The sequence below is a fragment of the Pygocentrus nattereri genome, chromosome 11 (genome assembly GCF_015220715.1).
Source record: "Pygocentrus nattereri isolate fPygNat1 chromosome 11, fPygNat1.pri, whole genome shotgun sequence".
Taxonomy (NCBI): Eukaryota; Metazoa; Chordata; class Actinopteri; order Characiformes; family Serrasalmidae; genus Pygocentrus; species Pygocentrus nattereri.
In genome coordinates, this window is record NC_051221.1 from 40,457,132 (window position 1) to 40,478,000 (window position 20,869).

General features: G+C 44.3%; 1 protein-coding gene across 7 annotated transcripts in view; it reads right to left on the reverse strand.

Annotated features, from left to right (window-relative positions):
- Window positions 1-20,126, reverse strand: part of impdh1b (IMP (inosine 5'-monophosphate) dehydrogenase 1b) — a 30,772-nt gene extending 10,646 nt beyond the window's left edge. Inside the window, exons 1-6 of one of the 7 annotated variants that reach the window (XM_017706463.2) lie at window positions 19,356-20,126; window positions 10,977-11,075; window positions 10,820-10,894; window positions 3,509-3,557; window positions 326-427; window positions 159-233 (exon numbers count right to left, since the gene is read on the reverse strand). In XM_017706463.2, the coding sequence (XP_017561952.1) occupies window positions 159-233; window positions 326-427; window positions 3,509-3,557; window positions 10,820-10,894; window positions 10,977-11,075; window positions 19,356-19,561 (606 nt within the window). In that variant the 5' untranslated portion in view covers window positions 19,562-20,126. Of the gene's footprint in view, window positions 1-158; window positions 234-325; window positions 428-3,508; window positions 3,558-10,819; window positions 10,898-10,976; window positions 11,076-11,856; window positions 12,150-12,945; window positions 13,222-19,355 lie in introns of those variants that run through there. The other 6 variants (XM_017706462.2, XM_037542737.1, XM_017706468.2 and 3 more) reach the window with 6 other exon arrangements.
- Window positions 20,127-20,869: the final 743 nt, after the last annotated feature.

The window sequence follows — 20,869 nt, forward strand, 5'->3', positions numbered from 1 at the left end:
TTTTGACCATAACAGATGATACAGGCTGACCTCAATGATCAGTTTTTAGCTCACTGAACTTAGTAGAGCCCTGAAATGCACACAGGAGCAGCAGGTCAGCACAACACACACAGCTTAGAGTCACTACAGAGAGTCACCGAGTCCTTAAGCAACCTTACCTTCACTTTGCGAACCTCATTAGCCTGAAACTCCGGGGTGCAGTTATGGTGAATGATGCCGATCCCACCCATGAGCTAGATAAGAAATGCACAGCGGTCACTTTAAACAACAGTTAAAATGTTTAACTCAATGAGTTTAGGCGTGTGATAAAGAACGCAAAACCTACTGCCATGGCGATGGCCATCGACGACTCTGTAACGGTGTCCATGGGGGAGGATATGAGAGGCGTCTTCAGAGTAATCTTTTTCGTCAGGGCTGATGTCAAGTCCTGTTGATAAACAGCAAGATCAAATATTGGAGTGCAATAACGTACAGCAAACGGATAAAATCTTAGGAACAAAGCCTCTCATGTGCCTTTCAAGCACCTGACATTTTCTTAATAGGTGCAGTAATGAACTTTCACCAGAAGAGGGCAGTGGTGATTAAGACACCTTTAAGCAACGCAGCTCATTTAAAAATGATGAAAGCCTAATAGGCCAAGACAGGTGTGCATTCATGCCCTGCTGCCAGTTACCCTTTAACAGCCAGACAACAAGAATGACCAACTGCACTGGGTGGAGACACAACAGGACACGAGGAGAGACTGGTTAGTTAACAAACCCAAGATATTCACAGTCTTTCATCTGGAGGGGCTCCTCGATCACCTGGCATGCACCAAGGTGGAGGTATTTGTATTCTAACTGACAACAGATGGTGCGCTGACAGAGGCCCTCTCCTCAGGGAACCGGCCCTGTGACCGGAAGGTCGCTGGTTCGATCCCCAGTGCCGACAGTCCATGACTGAGGTGTCCTTGAGCAAGACACCTAATTGCTCCCCGGGCGCCGTGGATAGGGCTGCCCACCACTCTGGGCAAGTATGCGCACTGCCCCCTAGTGTGTGTGTATTCACTAGTGTGTATGTGATGTTTCACTTCACGGATGGGTTCCGTTTGTGGGATTTTAAAAAGTATCATTTAAATTAATCATGCTTGGTAAATCAAGACCTGCATATGATCAAACACCTGCACCTTTAATCTGCAGAGAGAAGTCTTCGTTTTTAAAACAAAACATTTTAGCATGTAATGCACGTTTGTGATGAATGGAACATCTGAAAATGCCGGGGGGGGAGATATTCAAGAAAACACCCCGCTGCATCTCTTGGTGACCTTCAGAGACACGGTGGCAGGCCTGAGAAATGCTCTTCACTCAGATAAGCTCAGAAACATTCAACATTCTCCTCATCACCACCTGCTTTTCACATCTCCAGCCGCAGTTCTCAAAACACGACAACTCGCAGTCCGATGGAGAAGACGGGAGAGGGGTTTCAAAATCCCAAAATAATGACAATGAATAGTTATTTTCACAAAGAACTCATGTCATTCATCAATGGGCCAGCCAGTGAATGAGCGAGCTCAACAGATGGGGCGCTCACACACACATGCATGAAAGGTTATCAATGACAATTCGCAGGAAAATCATTTAAAATGCACCATTTCAAACAATAACGCACGCTTCAAAGTCACCAAGTCAGATGTCATAAACACCACGGCCACAGCCATGACTTCATTTTGTTCCCACGCGTTTTTATTTATACAGGACATCACCAGCGGGGCTTTGTACACCAGTGCGTGTGACGGGATAACTGGCAGTTATTTTCTAATAAGAAACAAAAACATACACACTAAAGGAAAAGATTATGCTGCACACATGTATTTGCCAAACGTGTCTCATGACTTGTAGTAAAAAAATAAGTAATAAAATAAATTATAGTAATAAATTCAAACGAAATTTACAGTCAGATCTTGTGTAGATACAGTGCGGTTGTTCTCGGGCCTGAGAGCACTCAATCACTTCAAGCCAACTGTGGACTGTGTAAACACATCTGGGTGAGGTCTTCACAGGAGTTTGCACATTTGGACTATGAACAGGAGCATTTGGCACAGTTTGATCTAACACTCTGTGTCACTACCGCACTTGACTGGGGAACCAAAGTGTTCCCAAACAGCAGATGAATGTGAGGAGGACTTGTACCAGCTCAGGTTTGCGCTCTCCAAAAGATAAATTGTTTTTATATCGAATATCGCAATGTGAGAGAGTCCAGAGCTGCATTTCCCCCCCCAAATTACAGCCTCCACCATCAACGGCGTTAGCTTGAGTTTTAAGATGGGAATTTTAACCCAACAACACACTGCCTGCAGAGTTCGACTGCTCAGCAGCAACAAAACCACCGTGTGTTGTGACCCCAGATCCTACTGGCTTTAAGATGCACTACATTCAGAGGTCAAACCTCAAGCCAGAGAAAGTGGACATTGTGGTCTTGTATGAATGAATGAATGAATGAATGAATGAATGAATGAATGAATGAATGAATGAATGAATGAATGAATGAATGAATGAATGAATGAATGAATGAATGAATGAATGAATGAATGAATGAATGAATGAATGAATGAATGAATGAATGAATGAATAAATAAATAAATAAATAAATAAATGTCTGAACATCAAAATCCAATTTTTACATTTTCCCGCCAACATCATTCATGCCAGACGGTGGGGGCAGTCGTGGGCTGGAGGTTAGGAAACTGGCCCTGTGACCGGAAGGTTGCCGGTTCGATCCCCAGGGCCGACAGTCCATGACTGAGGTGTCCTTGAGCAAGACACCTAACCCCCAACTGCTCCCCGGGCGCTGTGGATAGGGCTGCCCACCACTCCGGGCAAGTGTGCTCACTGCCCCCTAGTGTGTGTGTTCACTATTGTGTATGTAGTGTTTCACTTCACGGATGGGTTAAATGAGGAGGTGGAATTTCCCCGTTTGTGGGATTTTAAAAAAGTAACGCTTAATTCAGCCCTAAACAAAGCTACTGGAAGATTCACACACACACACACACACACACACACACACACACACACACACACACACACACACACACACACACACACACCTTCCAAAGTAAATGATCTACTGATTTAAAGCAGTTTCTCATGCTAACCAACCAAAACATTTCCAAAGCTCGGGCACAAACGCTGCACTTCGATTAACAACTCCCCTGTAATCCTGTTCAGTACAGACAACTCACACTCAGCTGTCTGGAAAAGACAGATGAGAGGCACTAACCCACACAGTAAAAAGACACACTTAAAGAAAAACAAAACAAAAAAAAAAAAAAAAGTGAGCACGTAAGTGAAAGTACGTGTGCATATGTGGGAGCTGAAGTACTGAGCTCTGTAAACAACCACCCTCATGCGAGCCACAGGAAGGGCACACATGGCTAAATATACAGCGCACATGGACAAACCACAGGCGGCTGTTAAACCGAAAACAAGCCCTGCAAAAATAAAGTGAGCAGACAGCAGAGGGACGGACTCACCACTTCGTCTGAGGTAAAGTCAATGAAGCCGGGCAGAATCAGGAAGTCACTGTAAGGCAGAGACAGAGAAAGGTCACATTGCATGGTGGTCAATCACATAGAAAGTTCTGGTATTTTAAACCCAGCAGCGCCGGGTCATGAGGGAAATAAAATACCACAATGTTTTCTACTATACCAGTATCAGATGTTTTTTAAACTGCATTAATGAAGGTAATGAACACATTAGTGCTGCTACTCTATGTTCAAATAACGTCTGACATGGCTCATTTTGATTGGACTAGTTTGTTCCGCTTCTCTTAAACTTACACCAAAGACAAACATACACAGTGCTGTAAATGTTACCCAGAAACAACTCAAAGGAAATCTTACCATCAGTTTTAAATGGATTCTAAGGCGTTCTTTCAGAACAATCTGAAGCTCCCAGTAATTCACATACATTTTAGCCATCAATACGTCCAGTACTACAACTGTACAACTCACCGGCCACTTTATTAGGTACTGTTCAGTTGCTTGTTAACACAAATAGCTGATCAGCCAATCACACGGCCGCAACTCAGTGCATTTAGGCATGTAGAGGTGGTCAAGACAACTTGAAGTGCAGACCGAGCATCAGAACGGGGAAGAAAGGGGATTTAAGGGGCTTTGAACGTGGCGTGGTTGTTGGTGCCAGACGGGCTGGTCTGAGTATTTCAGAAACTGCTGATCTGCTGGGATTTTCACACACAACCATCTCTAGGGTTTACAGAGAACGGTCCGAAAAAGAGGAAATATCCAGTGAGTGGTCAGTTGTGTGGACGAAAATGCCTTGTTGATGTGAGAGGTCAGAGGAGAATGGGCAGACTGGTTCCAGATGATAGAAAGACAGCAGGAACTCAAATAACCAACCACAATCTCTGAGGAACGTTTCCAACACCTTGTTGAAAGTGTGGCACGAAGAATTAAGGCAGTCCTGAAGGCAAAAGGGGGTCCAAACTTTTACTAGCAAGGTGTACCTAATAAAGTGGCCAGTGAGTACAGATGCATCACTGAGCTGTAATACACAATATGATCTCAGCTTACATCCCAAAGAGGAGCATGTGACAAGAAGACGGTTCATTAAGATCATATGAAAGGACAAGTGGGAACCTGGCTCTCACTGCATGATTGAATTGACCTTGGACCATCTAAAAAGGTCTAGAGGAAAAACACACATGGCCCTTATTACAAGAGGGCCAGAACAGTGATGAGGTCACATGTCTAGTCATGCTCAAAATCATCCTGTTTCTGACATGGTGGTGGGCACATTACCAATAAACGAGAAACCAACCTTCACCAGCCTCCTGAAATCCACAGGAATGTGCAGTATAAATTCAGCAGACCTTAGCAAGCAGATTATATAAACAATACTGGTCAACTGCGAGGGAGAACAGACAGTGAGAGAACCGAGTATGATCCGCACAGTCAAAATGCGGTTTGGTGGACAAGTGTAAGAACCCAGCAAGGGCCGAAAAAGAGAATAGGCATCATTTTGTCTCGTTTAAGCAACACAGGGGAAAAAACAAACCCTGTCTGACATAACTCAGACATCTCAACGACTTGCCCTCTCCTCCTCCGCTCATAGGGAGCAGACGGAGGCTTAAATGGGAGCCTGTGCACCCACAGGGGAAAGGGAGGAGTGTGTATACACAAACATACTGACCACATATTCAAACACCAACATATGCCACGAGACAGCAAAAGTGTTGCCGTCAAGGCCCTCAAGCTCCGACCTGCATGAGCAAGAAAGTACCATGTGGGAACAACCAACACTGGACAAACTGGATCCCCAATAAATAAATAAATACATAAATAAATAAATAAATAAATAAATAAATATCATGTGCCTGCACTTCATCTTTTATTTTTAGGTTCCATTTTCTTCAGGAGCCCTGCTTTCAGTTTTTAACCATATTGGGACATTTTACACCTCCAAAGTTCAGTCTTAGAAGTTGGTTGAATTTTCCACTCCTCACAATCCCAAACACATTCAGTGATGTCTGGACTTTGGGGTGGGCACTCCATTATAAAGTAGCTTTTGTTTAATTGGCAGCTTGTCTTTTATATATTTTTATCAGTAACATTGACAACTACACATCCTTTCAGACTCATCGCACTGAGCAGTCTTCTCACAGCGGAAGGAGAGACATGAGCAACCCGTGGACTTTTCAGATCTGGAGCAAGAGGGAAAAGTTAAGTCCTGTTTATGGCGACAGTTTTGGTGATCCGGGTCTCAAGGTTGTTGAGAAAAGGAGACGCCCAACATCTTTTAATCATTTCTTGAGCTCCAGCTCAATGAACTTCATGGCTGTTCTGACTGGACATTAAATAAACGCAAGGATTTCAAAGACTTCAGCGCATGTCAAACAAACAATACTTCCTTTAAACAGCAAACTAGCCCATTTCATTACACCACGTGTGTGTTGGATCATGGGTGTCAAATCTTATCTGCAGACAGTTGATGTGGCTCCATGTTCATTCCAACCAAACAGCACACCGATTCCATTCTTATAATCGGTGGGTCAGTCTTCAAACGACAGTGCATGTGTGTTCCCACTGTGTTGGAATGAAGACCTGTAGTCACACCGGCCCTTGCAGACAAGAGGACATCCCTTCTTAGACTTTCCTTAGGACTCCTTCAATATATTGTCTTCTAGGGGCAGTCGTGGGCTGGAGGTTAGGGAGCTGGCCTTGTGACCGGAAGGTTGCTGGTTTGATCCCCAGAGCCGACAGTCCATGACTGAGGTGTCCTTGATCAAGACACCTAACCCCCAACTGCTCCCCGGGCGCCGTGGATAGGGCTGCCCACCGCTCCGGGCAAGTGTGCTCACTGCCCCCTAGTGTGTGTGTGTTCACTAGTGTGTGTGTGGTGTTTCACTTCACGGATGGGTTAAATGCGGAGGAGGAATTTCCCCGTTTGTGGGATCAAAAGTATCACTTAGTCCAACTTCTTTTTCAAAGTAGTCATCGTAATTTTATGTAAACACGCTTTACATATTAATCAGAGTATGAGGTGTAAAAACTGCACCACAATGTGTTTGTGCTACCAGTGTGAAGTTCACAATTAACTGAAGAGGAATCCAGAAAAACCACTGAAGGCCATCATCCCATCTTCCCTGAAACTTCAAAGAATAATCCCTCACAAGAACTCTCAGAAGTCACATTTACATTTTACACTGTAACCCTTACAAGCCAACTGATGCTTCCATCTCTGTGCTGGACAGCAGTCTTACTCTGATGACCTAGACATTTTTCTCCAAATCATTGGTAAACATCTCATGTAGCCTAAAGAACTACATTAAAGTCTACTGATGGTTAAAAGGTTAGATGTCCAAACATTTCTGGGGCCCACTGTATAGTTAAAATGGCTTGCCTATGGTTGGGAGAACAGTGCAGGATAACATACTAATTATTTATGCCACTCATCATCATCATCATCATCATCATCATCATCTCTCTTGCCAGTGGGTGAAGTCCATTAACACATGGCCATGCAGTTGGGAAAAGCTGGTTTGTGTGTTCAGGTTTGAGTTGGAGGTGTTCTTGGCGCCAGTGACATCACATACACACTAAATAAATAAATAAATAATAAAACCCATCAGCACATATAATACAAACTTTCTGCCTCATGTTTGCTTCAGGGTCCATTATTTAATGATTAAGCTTTTTCAGGGAGCACAGAGAAAGACTAGTCAGCACACTAAACTCCAGCTATAAATAAGTCAATACAACGTGGTCTTGTAGACACGTCAAAAACAAAGATTAATTTTAAAATTAAACAACGCTGTTCAGCAATATGTTCTCAATGCTGTTATACATCGATCAGACAACATCACCACCACCTCATCGGTCACTTTATCAGCTCCACTTACTGTATAGCTGCACTCTGTAGTTCTACAGTTACAGACTGCAGTCCATCTGTTTCTCTGATACTCTGTTACCCCTTTTTACCCTGTTCTACTGTGGTCAGGACCCCCATGGACCCCCCCAGAGCAGTTACTATACTATTTGGGTGGTGGATCATTCTCAGCACTGCAGTAACACTGACATGATGGTAGTGTGTTAGTATGTGTGGTGCTGGTACATGTGGATCAGACACAGCAGTGCTGCTGGAGTTTTTAAACACTGCGTCCACTAACTGTCCACTCTATTAGACACTCCTACCTTGTCAGTCAGCTCATCTGCTGCTGCACAGTTTGTGCTCTAGTCCTTCATCAGTGGTCACAGGAAGCAGCCCACAGGACACTTGACTGGATATTTTTGGTTGGTGGACTATTCTCAGTCCAGCAGCGACACAGGGGTGTTAAACTCCAGTAGCACTGCTGTGTCTGATCCACTCAGACCAGCGCAACACCCCACCACCACCACCGCGTCAGTGTTACTGCAATGCTGAGAATGATCCACCAGTACCTGACAAACAGTACCTGCTCTGTGAGGGTCCATGGGGGTCCTGACCACTGAAGAACAGGGTAACGGAGTATCAGAGAAACAGATGGACTACAGTCTGTAACTGTAGAACTACAGAGTGCAGCTATACAGTAAGTGGAGCTGGTAAAATGGACAATGAGTGCAGAAACAAGAAGGTGGTCAGAATATTATGCCTGATCGGTGTACACACACACACACACACACACACACACACACACACACACACACACACACACACCTTTCCATAGAGATGAAAGCTTTAACAGGATCATTTACGCATTTGAATTGTGTAGATTTTCCACCATTTCCATTACTAAAGAACCACTTTTCTAAGGGTGTAGAGATACAAAGTTTAAAATCCCCATCTAACAGAATATAACCTAAACTAACTAAAAAGCACATTCATAACATCAAAATGCTCTAGAACCTTCTACAGAAAGAAAAAAAAAAATCTGAAAAACACAAAAGCAACCACAAACTACACGACTATTTAAAAAAAAAAAAATAAAAATAAAAAGGAAATACTTCAGTAGCTGCTTCCTCCGGCTCATCACATGCTTCACACAAGCACCTTTACATGACCACAGACATCATACCTGTATGAGACATTTAACATGATTACCAGTCATCCACAAATGTCATACAGGGGGCCCATACAAGCCAGGCAGACAATACAGTAGTGTAGTCGGCCAGACAGCCATACGCAAAATTTATTTGTTGAACTTGCCAGATCATGAATGTAAACCAGAACATTAAATATGCCACAGCTTCTACAGGCCACGTATGATATTCTTTGTGTTACACAAAGTGTTACGTTTGGCACAAACATTGGTCGTGCACTGAAATGAGCAGAAGTGTCGTCTCTGCAAAGAACGCGTTAACTTACAAAAATATCACTAGACCAGAGGCACCCACGCTTTGCATATGACTGAACGCTACAAAGGCGCCCAAGATATTTTGAAGTCTTGTGCATGATACCAGAAATTTTCAGGCTCCAAGTTTATTACTAGGAATGCATCCAAAACCAGCATCTGCAGATTGATGCTCCAGACATGCGATCAGACAATTTACCGTTTTCTCTCGTCCGATCTCTGTCGCAATTTTAACAGAGTAAATAACGTAAGCCAAGTAAGCGCAGTCGCTACACTAGCTGCTACAACTCCTATAATAAAAAAACCACATCATATCACATCACACACAACTCCTCGTGCTAAACAGCCAGTGGCCTCTTATTGCTAATGCTGCACTTCATATGATTCAGGCAATTTCATTTAACTTACGCAAGTTATGTAAATGTGACTTTGGCTAAAAGAAAGTACTGGAAATGTGATATTGGTTTCATTTACGCCACACAGTGAAGAGCTTTTCAAAGATAAATAAATAAACAGAAAACTACCTCTAATTTATTACCTCGGCGCACTGCCTATTCCCTATACCTCACACACACACACACACACACACACACACACACACACACACGTGTACAAAACCTTGGGTGTGCAACTCCCCACCCCATCCTCCATTATCACATGACTCAGCCTAAGGAAAGTCATGAGGCCCATCCTGCATCCCTGCATGCACTTCATTATAAACCAGGCCAAATGCATCAGCTCCTGCCTTCAGTTTTCAATTAACCCCACACACGTACCCTTTTGCACCCTCTTAGTGCTGATCCAGTTACATAGCCTACCGCTACTCACTGCTACATGAAGTGCTGTCTCGCTGCATTCGCCTGATCATTAACAGGGGGGGCACCACTCATCACATGATGCTTGTCTAATGACCTCATTAAGTAAAGAAACTTGAATCACACGAGGCAGTTTACGGCGGTCTCGAAGTGCACGTTTTTCCTCTAAAACCCTACATACTGACCTGGAAAGCTTCCACTTCTTCGGAAAAGGCATCAGCCTCAGGTTCACAGCAGACAAGACACCGAAAAGCTGCCAAATTCAAAGCTAGGCTTACAAAGAGGACCCATTAAAACCAGCCTGCCATCCTCTGCCAAGACCAGCTCCATCTACTAAGCTCACAAAGTGGGCGATAACAGTAGCAGGGCACAAACGGAGCTGCCGCGTCCATTTCGGCCACCAAAGCCCTTTCTGAACGTTTGTTAGCATGTCAGTATGTTTTACTGAGTTAAGAGTGATTAATAAAGCAAACTGGTATCTAGCAATGAAATCTGCAAACGGGTCAATGGACGGTTTAGATTGTTTGAAGGCTGACGAGATGAGACCTAGAAGAAAGACAGTGGTTGACTTACAGACTGACAGAGGAATCCAGAAGGATTTCATGCATTATCGTTCTTCCCAGCACTCCAGACACAGTCATATTATTACTGGAAGCAAATACCATTCATGGATGCTGGAGGGGAATAATTAGTTTTGATCACCAGGCAGTGATTTCAAAGGGAGGGGTTTTTTCAAAAGTGCAAATCTGTGAGAAGCGAGAACAGGTTTAGCAAAGCTATTAGCACAGTGCACAACTGTGAGAATATCCAATTGCATTAATAGACAGATGATCGGAGTGAATGGAAAAATAAGGCCCTTGCCCGTTCAGCTGCAACGTTGGCTCCAGGCAAGTTAAGAGAAGCTTACCCGCGCTAATAGCTTTACTAAATCAGGATAATAAATGACATGGAGATTGAGGCGGTATCTGATACTGGCAGACAGCTGTCTCTCCACCTGTAGCTTTCAGATTATGATTAAGGGAACTCCCCAAGACCAAAGGAGTCTGGCTGATGAGCATCCTCAACATCAAGCTGACTTGGATCACCTGTGTTGAGGGGAGAACTATTTGCTTCCTCATATGACACAGAGACGGAGGATTTCACTGTGGTGACTTAATCAAATGAAGTGCCATTTTACTCACTTGTAAGTCATACCGTCCCCTTTAGAGCAAAGCTCTTCCGCTGTGAGTCCGTCTTGGACAGACTGCTGGTCTGATCTGCTGAAAATGTAACGTGGCAGCCCATTACACGCGCCAAGGCGCTACAAAAACTCACGAAATGGAGACAGACCAGACTTACTTGTAGGTGAGTCCATCTCCAACTGAGAAAAGCTGCTGAGCAGACAACCCGTCCTCTGGGACGTAACCTGTTCCTCCACTTATTAGGTAATCTGCCATGCTGGAAAGCAAAAAAAAAAGAAAGAGTGGAACCTTTTAAACAGTGGGGTTTTAACCAAGGGTGAAGGGGGATGCATCATGAGTGAGCGACCTCACAACGCCAAACTGACAATGTATACTGGAGATGAAGAGCACTGACTCTTCAGGGGGGGGGGTTACATTTTTCAGTTTTTGATAGAATTTGAAAATGCCCGTTGCTCATCATCATGTCTGTAAATTCCATGATGAATGGACCAAAAGAAATGGCGCGAAATGACTTGGAAAAAATTCTGGTTCCATTGACTTACATTCAAACTAAAGTTTTTTGCTTCTCCTGCAAAGTTACCATTTTGGAGATATGGGGTTTTGTTCCGGCAGCAGCAAGACATACACAATAATATATACTATATAAAAAAAATCTCAGTTGATGGAAAAAAATCTTGTATCTCCAAAATTGTAACTTTCTTTTAGGCCATTCAACATAAAATTTACAAACAATGTAAAGAGTAATAGATACTGTCAAATTATGTCAAAAACTGAAAAATGGAGATACAAGGTTTTCTTCCAACAGCAACAATATACATCTATACATACACATACATGCGCTTTTTAAAGTGTTTCTCTCTCTCTCTCACACACACACACACACACAGTGCTGCATTAAACCCAATTGAGAAGAACCAATTAGGCCCTTCTTACAATGAAACGTGCAGTAGTTCGTGGTTCAACATCCACAACATACTTAAAACAGTATATTGTTACATGACGTAGTTTAATCGTGATACGGGTACGTGCTGTCATACTTCTCAGCCCCTACTGGTACTCCAAAGCTCTGGTATCCTACTGACTCCTGGGTCTGAAGTCTGGTCCTGGAAGACCTGAGCATGACCCCGCGCCACCCACTGATGGACAGTACACGGTCCTCTCCTCATTACTCCGTCCAAAACACACAATGTGAAGACTTTTAAAGAACCTAACACGAGGGAGCCGGAGACACAATCACCACTCACTACTGACCCATCTGCACAACCCGGGCCATCGCCTGGGTCACTGTCGGGCGCGCACGCCTCACTCCAACAGCTACAGGCCCTCCCCGCACACCAGTCCCCCGGTTTTCAGCCAGCGGCCCCGTTAAAAACGAAAGGAAAACACGGTTTTTACCAAGTGACGCATTTCCTCCCTACTCAACTGCTGGCCCGGTGACCTACATTTGGTAAACAAACACACACACACACATTTGGGCTCTGTTGACAGTCGACGACCCTCTAGTCCAACTCCGACACGAGGCTGATCTTCAGCCAGGAGCCCCCGAGCCTACGACCGGGAGACGGTTCTCGCCGCAGGCTGCTGCCCGGAGACCACGAGGCTGAAGTCAGCTCCGTACCCGCCAGCTTGTGCTTCGAGTTTTCCCGGTCCACCTTAAATGGTGCAGCACCGGCGGCGGCATGCGGCGCCAGAATGTAACTGCTGCACCACTTAAGGTGGACCGGGGCAATTCGAGTAACAAGCTGGAGGCTGCGGATCTGACTTGAGCCTCTCGACGAGATCTCCGCGACCAGCCTGGAGAGGCACCGTCATCACCCTGTAACTGGTAGATCATCTCAAAAAGCCAAACAAAAGCGCTCAGCACGCCAGCGGCCACGGCCGGGGGCTAAACCAGCCTTAATCCCGGCAGCGGTGGGCTGAACACTCGGCCAGAGTCAGAGTGCGCTTTCAAAAGAAACTACAGCTTCCTGCTCCCGCCGGCGGTCTCAGGAATTCCCGAGTAAATCCTGACGACGTCGAGCAGGAAAAACACGAACGATTCCTAACGCAGCCGGGAGCGTCTCGACTCGGTTCTCTGTGACTATCGCCCTCTATAATAAAACCACGCGTACGTGGAGCCTTCAGACCTTCAGAGTGGACGATGGAGACCACACGGCGTCCTGCACTGCACGCTAGAGCGGGAGCTGGGTGGGCTGTTCTTCTGGGTTTAACTGGCCTAACAGTGAACTCTGACTGCCTTTGTTCCTTGGCTGACTTCTCTCTCCGTCTCCCTCGATCCCTCTATCTATCTATGGGACTCCAGCTCTCTCAGCTCGCTCTCCTCTCCGTCTGTGTGCTGGGCTTTATGTGCACAGGCGGTTAGACGGATCGCGTCACATCCTCCGCCCGCGTGTTAACAGTGCAGCAGTATCCACGTGGTGAGGGTACAGTTAACCCTTACACAGCCGGAGATGTGCGCTTTCCCCAAACTTTTAGGCTTATTAAGCACATTTACAGCAGTTGGCTCCAACACGACTTGCTGCAGCTCCACATGCGTCGCGTACAGAGGGTCTGGGTTTCAGACAGACTCTACTACACTAGTTACCACCTCCACCTGTAGGCCTGCAGGCCTACAGCCCTACAGCCATGTCCTGCGTGGCTCTCGGGGCTGAGCTATGTCCAGTTCCATTTACTCAAGCACAGCTTTGATGGATTTACTCTTTTCTACACACTTTCAAAGTACCCTTAATATCACGTTGGCCTACTTATTCGGGGGCTAAAGCCTTTTTGGGGGTTAATTTCCCCGAGTTCCCTGCGTAATTTCATGATTCTGGGGCAACCGGCAAAATACAGGATGCACATGAGTGGTGCAACCATCTACACTGCAAAAGTGCTGTCTTGGATCTAATCAATACATCCAATATTTATCAGTTTGTCAAGGAATGTGGAACGACTGCACCATGCTGGCACATCATTTCGCCCGTTTTGAGAAATTTGCGACAAGCAAAATGATCCATCAGTAGTGACATAGTTTTTTACAAAGCAGAAGTAGAGTCATGAGATCACTTTTTTCCATTATGTAATATATACACATCACATTTTGAGAGAAGGAACTTGTAAGGGATTCCTTTTCTGAGTTATTACTGCAAAATCGGAGCAATCTACGCTTTATTAGGTAATAATTGCTAGTAAAAGGTTGGACCCCCTTTTGCCTTCAGACCCGCCTTAATTCTTCGTGGCAGACTTGCAACAAGGTGTTGGAAACGTTCCTCAGAGATTCTGGTTGGTTATTTGAGTTCCTGCTGTATTTCTATCATCTGGAACCAGTCTGCCCATTCTCCTCTGACCTCACATCAACAAGGCGTTTTCGTCCACACAACTGACCGCTCACTGGACATTTCCTCTTTTTTGCACCGTTCTCTGTAAACCCTAGAGATGGTTGTGTGTGAAAATCCCAGCAGATCAGCAGTTTCTGAAATACTCAGACCAGCCCGTCTGGCACCAACAACCACGCCACGTTCAAAGCCCCTTAAATCCCCTTTCTTCCCCGTTCTGATGCTCGGCCTGCGCTTCAGCAAGTCGTCTTGACCACCTCTACAGGCCTAAATGCAGTGAGTTGTGGCCGTGTGATTGGCTGATCAGCTATTTGTGTTCACAGGCAACTGAACAGGTGTACCTAATAAAGTGGCTGGTGAGTGTACTAACATTAATGCTAGCAGTATGTTCAGCACTCTGTTCTGACTGAAAACTGAGTAGCTTTTGCTTTCATTTTTTATTTTTGTGGGTTTTTCCTGCTGATCTTTGACTTTACTTGATTTTCTCTCAAGACCCCAAAAAAAGAACCATGCATCCATAATGTAGATTATCACTTAATTGTCTCGTTCATACCGATCTGTCTTTCCACAGTTGTGCTATTACATAACAACATGGAATAGTGTACTATAACCCAACCATGAATATATCTCTGATGTCGGAAGAAAACCTCGTATCTCCATTTTTGTCGTTTTTCATTTGTTGTCCTTTACGTTGTGTGTAAATTTCAAGAAGAATGGACCAAAAGAAACGGCCCAAAATAACTTGGAAAGACGTCTGGTTCCATTGACTTACATTAAAAGTACTGTAATGTTTTTTCCTTCTCCCATAAAGTTGATACAAAGTCGATGATACAAAGTTTTCTTCCGACAACTGCGATATACTGTACTCGTATTTTCATGGGGCCTTTGACTTGTGGGGGCCTTAGGCAGCTGCCTACCTTTGTCTAGAGCAAAGACCACCCTGGTTCTAGGATTATCTGAACTAGTTTGCTGTGTCCCACCCCTCTCACTTCAGAGCATCAGTGTTTTATTTGAAACCACAGGGATCCCAAAAAGAGAGGAACAGCACTTAATAAACGTTGTGGGAAGATGGTTGTAGGAGAGAACAGTGGACAAACTTAACAGAAGGTAAAAAGGAACTTTATGTAGTTTAACAAGTTCCAGTAGGACGTGCTTTTAGTTATGTTGTCGTTCTCACAGCAACGTCATCTGTAACTTTTGTCAGGAAACAGACATATAAGATTATCCTGAAGACAGAAGAAGAAAAGAGCTTTTTTTTAGAAGTATTTTTTTTTTTATCATAAGCATTTTTCAACTACAGAATCTACACCTGTATTGTTTAATCAAACTGGTGGTGACTGTAGTGCAGCACTGTTGAAGCCTGTAAATAACTGGGTTAGAGCGAGCCAGGCCAAAGTACAGCCTCCACTTGGTGAGGTTAGTGTTACAACTGAGTCTCCTAAAGGAAGTGAGAGAGGTCTGTGCGCTCCCACGTAAATTCAAAACAGTCAATTTATGGAGGTTTTTATGCAACAGTTAATTAAATATATACTACAGATGACAAGTATATTTCAGTTGTATTGTGCTGATATTTGCTGTCCTACTTTGTTGTGAAAAATAAGTGCAGCCTCTTTTCTCTGATCGTATTTATAGTATGCTTATTTGGAAAGTTCATCTGGTTCAAAACAATGCAGAACTGTCCTGAATTAATTGTTTTGCCAAGATTTACTTTTCAGCAGCTGCCAAAAACGAGCTCCTCCGCCTGTTATAGTTAACCCTACCTAACATTGTACTCGCTCAGGTTGTGCCTCACTCCGCCCTACAGAAAAGTTCATCATCACTTCTGTTGAAACTCAGTACTCAAGGTGTACTTTTGATTTACTACTTTTGCTCCTACTCAAGTTTGTTTCAGCATGTTTTATATGGGGATAATGTGGGCTTTTGGTAATGTCCTAATGTTTTGAGTATGGAATTTTCCCCAATGGCCACTCCCTCCATCTGTTTATGGTTGCAATATGACAACCATGGCAAATAAAAAAAAAATATATATATATATCTTTTTTTTCCATTATATGGGAAGCATGTTAGAAGTCAACAGACACCGAGTGATACGGAGAACCATATCACATTTCACAGTTGTAAGCAGTTACCAAACCCAAGGTTGGCGTGCTGTGTCCCAGACCACACATCCGCTTGGTAATCATCAGGTTAGAGCTTCAGAAATGGTGGTTACATAATAAAATCTAGTTTGCCAGTATAGTTCAATCCAAAGAATACCTTGATGTTCTCTCTTCCCTTCTCAATATCTCTGACCTCAAATCAGTGGTTGCCTCAGCGCGCTCATTTTCAAGTTAACTTGCACAAAGTAACGTAGATCACTTTAATTCTCTGCCAGATGGAGTTTCAGGTTCTATCCAGCCTTCTAATCATTTCAAGTGACCCAAGTTTTGTTTTGCTGGGAATGTCCTACTTTAAATTATACAATATGCCTAATAGGCTTACTTCTAGTCTTGAACAGAATGTTTGCTGGAGAATAAAGAATCACACAGTGCATAATCACCATTAATCATACAATTTAGTCAAGCACTAACCTTAATCTGTGGCCTACAAACACTCTTTAGTGTTTAGATGTCATGTGACGTGATAACGTACAGAACTAAAGCCGGCAAAGTTTTGTCCACCCAAGAAAAATGCACGGAAAATCGAGTTATTTCCAATGTTTCAGTAAATGTATATGTCCATTAAAATGTAAAGGGGCCAGTTATGCACAAAAATGCCTAGTCTCAGTATCAAACTCCACGACAAGTGTTTACTAATTGCATGGACAGGAATTCTGGGGTCATCATGAATAGAAGCTAAAAGGCCACCGTAGCTATAGTTAGTATTAGCACAAATACTGTTTTTGGCTGAACTATAACATCAATAGGCTGAAATGTGTTTTGTTCAGATCAACAATTTCTTCATCGCTATTGCTCTTGTCACTTCTTAACCTTTTGTCCATCTGGGAACCAAGCAGATTAAGTAAACAAGGATTCTTGGCAGTAGTACTTACTGTATGCCTCCCTTAACCAAGAGTAAATGCACGAGGCAGAAAAATTAGCTACAGCATATACACACCACATATACACACACTGCTACTGGGAAGTTCTGGATGTTTATTCACCCCCTTGAGCATGCACACACACAAATACACATTTCCCAGGACTTCAATGCCGGATTAAAATTGAGCCGCTCACGGTTGTCTGCATTAAAGGCAATTCCTGAAAGGTTTTAAAATCTCTGTACCTTGTATTTGCATTGGTGATGTAAGAGATCGGACAATATCCTGGTCAAGAGCACATAATATAAGTAAGTGATACTTTTTTGATCCCACAAACAGGGAAATTCCACCTCCACATTTAACCCATCTGTGAAGTGAAACACCACATACACACTAGTGAACACACACACTAGGGGGCAGTGAGCACACACTTGCCCGGAGCGGTGGGCAGCCCAATCCACAGCGCCTGGGGAGCAGTTGGGGGTTAGGTGTCTTGCTCAAGGACACCTCAGTCATGGACTGTCGGACCTGGGGATCGAACCGGCAACCTTCCGGTCACAGGGCCAGATCCCTAACCTCCAGCCCACAACTGCCCCCTATGCACGGCAGCAGGATTGGTGGTGGGGTAGCAAGCAAAAAAAAAAAAAACAGGCTGAACGTTTTAGAAATCTTTCTTTGTGATCATGAGATGAAAATGTCTAAAAATAAATGAAAAATATTATCCAGGGCCAACATATTAGTTATATACTTATGACAGGTTCTCACAGAAGGGCACAGCAGTTCAGATGGATGTTGCTCCTGGACATACATTGGAAAGAAACCAAAAGCACTACTGCACAACCCAGAAGCAGTCCAGAATTAAAGTGCTGATTCTACCCACTAGCTCTTTCCCACAGTGCACCATCATCCCTGCAAGGTGACACAATGCACGCTGGTTGTGAGCGTGGTTCTCCACATGTGGGTCAGTAGATATATGGGTCAGAGATTTCGCTTGTACACAGGGCTATTTTAAGTATTGATTCTAACTCGTTTGGATTTTGACTGCCCAGGCTTCGTAAGCTCCTGCCTGAGTGTGGAGCAGCAGGGGTGGGTGTGATCTGTTCTCCTGAAAATAGCTCAGAGGCTTCTTAAAGGCCAACTCTGTTGTCCCAGCATCAGATTCGAAGCCATTCAATTATACATGACTTCTTTCTCCTCTGTGCTGTGCTCAGGCTGTGAATGCACTGCCCATCTTTATTAGTGTTTAAATCACTGGAGATTAGTGGGTCTCAACATGCTATTTAAAGTAAACAAGAGATTTGAGTTGAAGGCCAGTGCCACTCAAAATACACTGGAAAAACACGGTGCCAGGCAACCTTGAAGTTTGGTAATACAGACAGACAGAGAAGAAAACGTTGCTGGAGAATCATAGCTGCTTGAACAGTGCTACATAAAGATGGCCACTTTATTAGAAACACTTACTTTGTTGATACAACTTGTCAGTTTCTGATTACAAAACCAGTTTTGACTGGATGTTTTTGTTTGGCAGATTATTCTTGAAGGTGGTTGAAAAACCCAATAACACTGGTTATACCAGATAATCTCATACCAGCGCAGTGAACGGTCCAGTGCCATTTCTTTGCTGGAATTGGCATGAATTACTGTTGTGCTGAGACTCGTCCACCACCTGAATAATATCTGTTCAGCGGTGTAGTTCTGTGGTGGATTCTATCAACGAATGGACAATGTAAAGTGGAGCTGGGCAATATGAGAACATGTATCACTGTGAATATGCTTTTCTCAGCATATCGTGGACATCTTCCGTACTTACAAACACATTTTGATTACAACCAGCGCATAATTAGTCCACAATTATGTTTAGCCCAGCGCAGTGTGTGAAATGTTCAATATATATCTTAAATCCTTTGATAGTATTGTTTTAAATGTATCACTACTTTTTTTAGATTTTGATATGTCAAAATAAAAATAAATAAATAAATAAATAATATTGTGACATTGTGTATCATGAAAACGTGTTGAAATGCTGTGACCTTACATTTTTGCTATATCCACCTCTAGAGCACTGCTTGTTGGCAGTCGCATGTGTACCCGATACAATGGCCAGTGAGTATAGGTACAAGGTATATAATCAAGTGGCATAGATGTATAGATGTATGTGACATCCCCCCCCCCCCCCCCCCCCCCCCCCGACCCTTTGACGCACCTGTTTGGTGGAAAGCCGGCTTGTATGCGAGTAGCTGTGTAGCGCTGGGCCGCAGTCTCATGTCGGTGCCCGTGCCAGCCTCCATGAGGGATCCCATAGTGCCAATCGTGGTTCAAAACATGCTCTGAAGTGTCTGCCATGTTGTGACTGTCCACCTGCTTAAGGTCCCCTTCTGAAAGTACTAAAACACCGTCCACGTCAGTCATGTTTCTGGGGACTCTCTGGAGAACACACCGCCTCTTCCCTGCCGGCTTGCCTGAGTCTGTCTGTTTGGTCTCAGTTCAGGGCAAATGCAAATGCCAAAAGAATCACATTCAAATGAGCCCAGCCGTGAATTCAAAATTCAGACTGGGGATGGGAAAAAAAAAAAAAAAAACAATCACAAGAACACAAAACTCACAGCTGTGCCAGTGCTGATGCGCAGCAAAACAGGAGAGGATCGCTGCCTGATTCCACAGCAGTTATTCACGACCCATTTCTCCTGCGCTTTGGACAAAGTAGGCTGATCGGAGTTGGGCTGAGTTCTCACGAGCAGCTCCCGGGATCCCTGCCCTGCACACCTGTTCTCACGGAGACGAGGGAGTCGCCGTGGACACCGTTCCACCTCTGCGAGCTTCTGGCCTCTGTGGGAGCAAGTGCTGGGTGTTATAGGTAGGCAGAAGAAAGGAGGGGTGACAGAGGAAAGAAAGAGAGATAGCAAAAGAGCCTGAGGGAGCTGCAGAGTAGCACACAGTAAAAGAAAGGAGGAGCATGGGTGTTTTTGTCCCGCTGAGTGCTCACCGCTTACAGGGCTCTCGCTCTCTCTCTCTCTCTCTCTCTCTCTCTCTCTCGGGCTCAGCTGTGGTTATGTCAGGAGCACACGTCACTCTCACAAAGAGGATTGGAGAATTAATGTAAAGTGGAGTGAACCTAGAAAGGGCACTTAAATAGGCTCACTTCCTATATCCTCTAATTGTGGCTGTGCCTAGGGGCTTGTGGATGGGTAGAGAAAAATGACACAACAACACAGAGGCTATTTCCAGCAGAGAATACTTGGCAGTGGCTGCAAGTGGTCTAGTGTCAGAATGGAACGGCCCCAGATGCTACAAAGCTTGCAACAAACCACAGCGGTGTCTTCATCTCACTTCAGAAAACAACACAATGAAAGGGCAAGAGATTCACTAGCAGATATAGACCTGTGACTGCTTTTGCTCTTCGTCCTCAGACTCTTGTGAAGCTCATCTGCAGGTGACAGAGCATTGAAGTGTCTTAAGCACTCAGGCCATGGAAAATCCTCTTAACCGTTTAGAGAGGCTGCTACCGCTCGACTGCCCAATCAGCGGTAATAACAGTGAGCAAGAGCTGCCGCAAGTTGGCTGCAGACACTGAGGACCGTGAAACTGTGTTTAGAGGAAAACCTGAAAGAGTTTGATTCATAGCTGGTGAACTTTATTCTTCTGCGCCTCATTCCTCACGTGGTTGCGGTAAAGATAATTTGTCTCATGTGGACAGTGGTTTTCCCCAAGTGAAGCGTG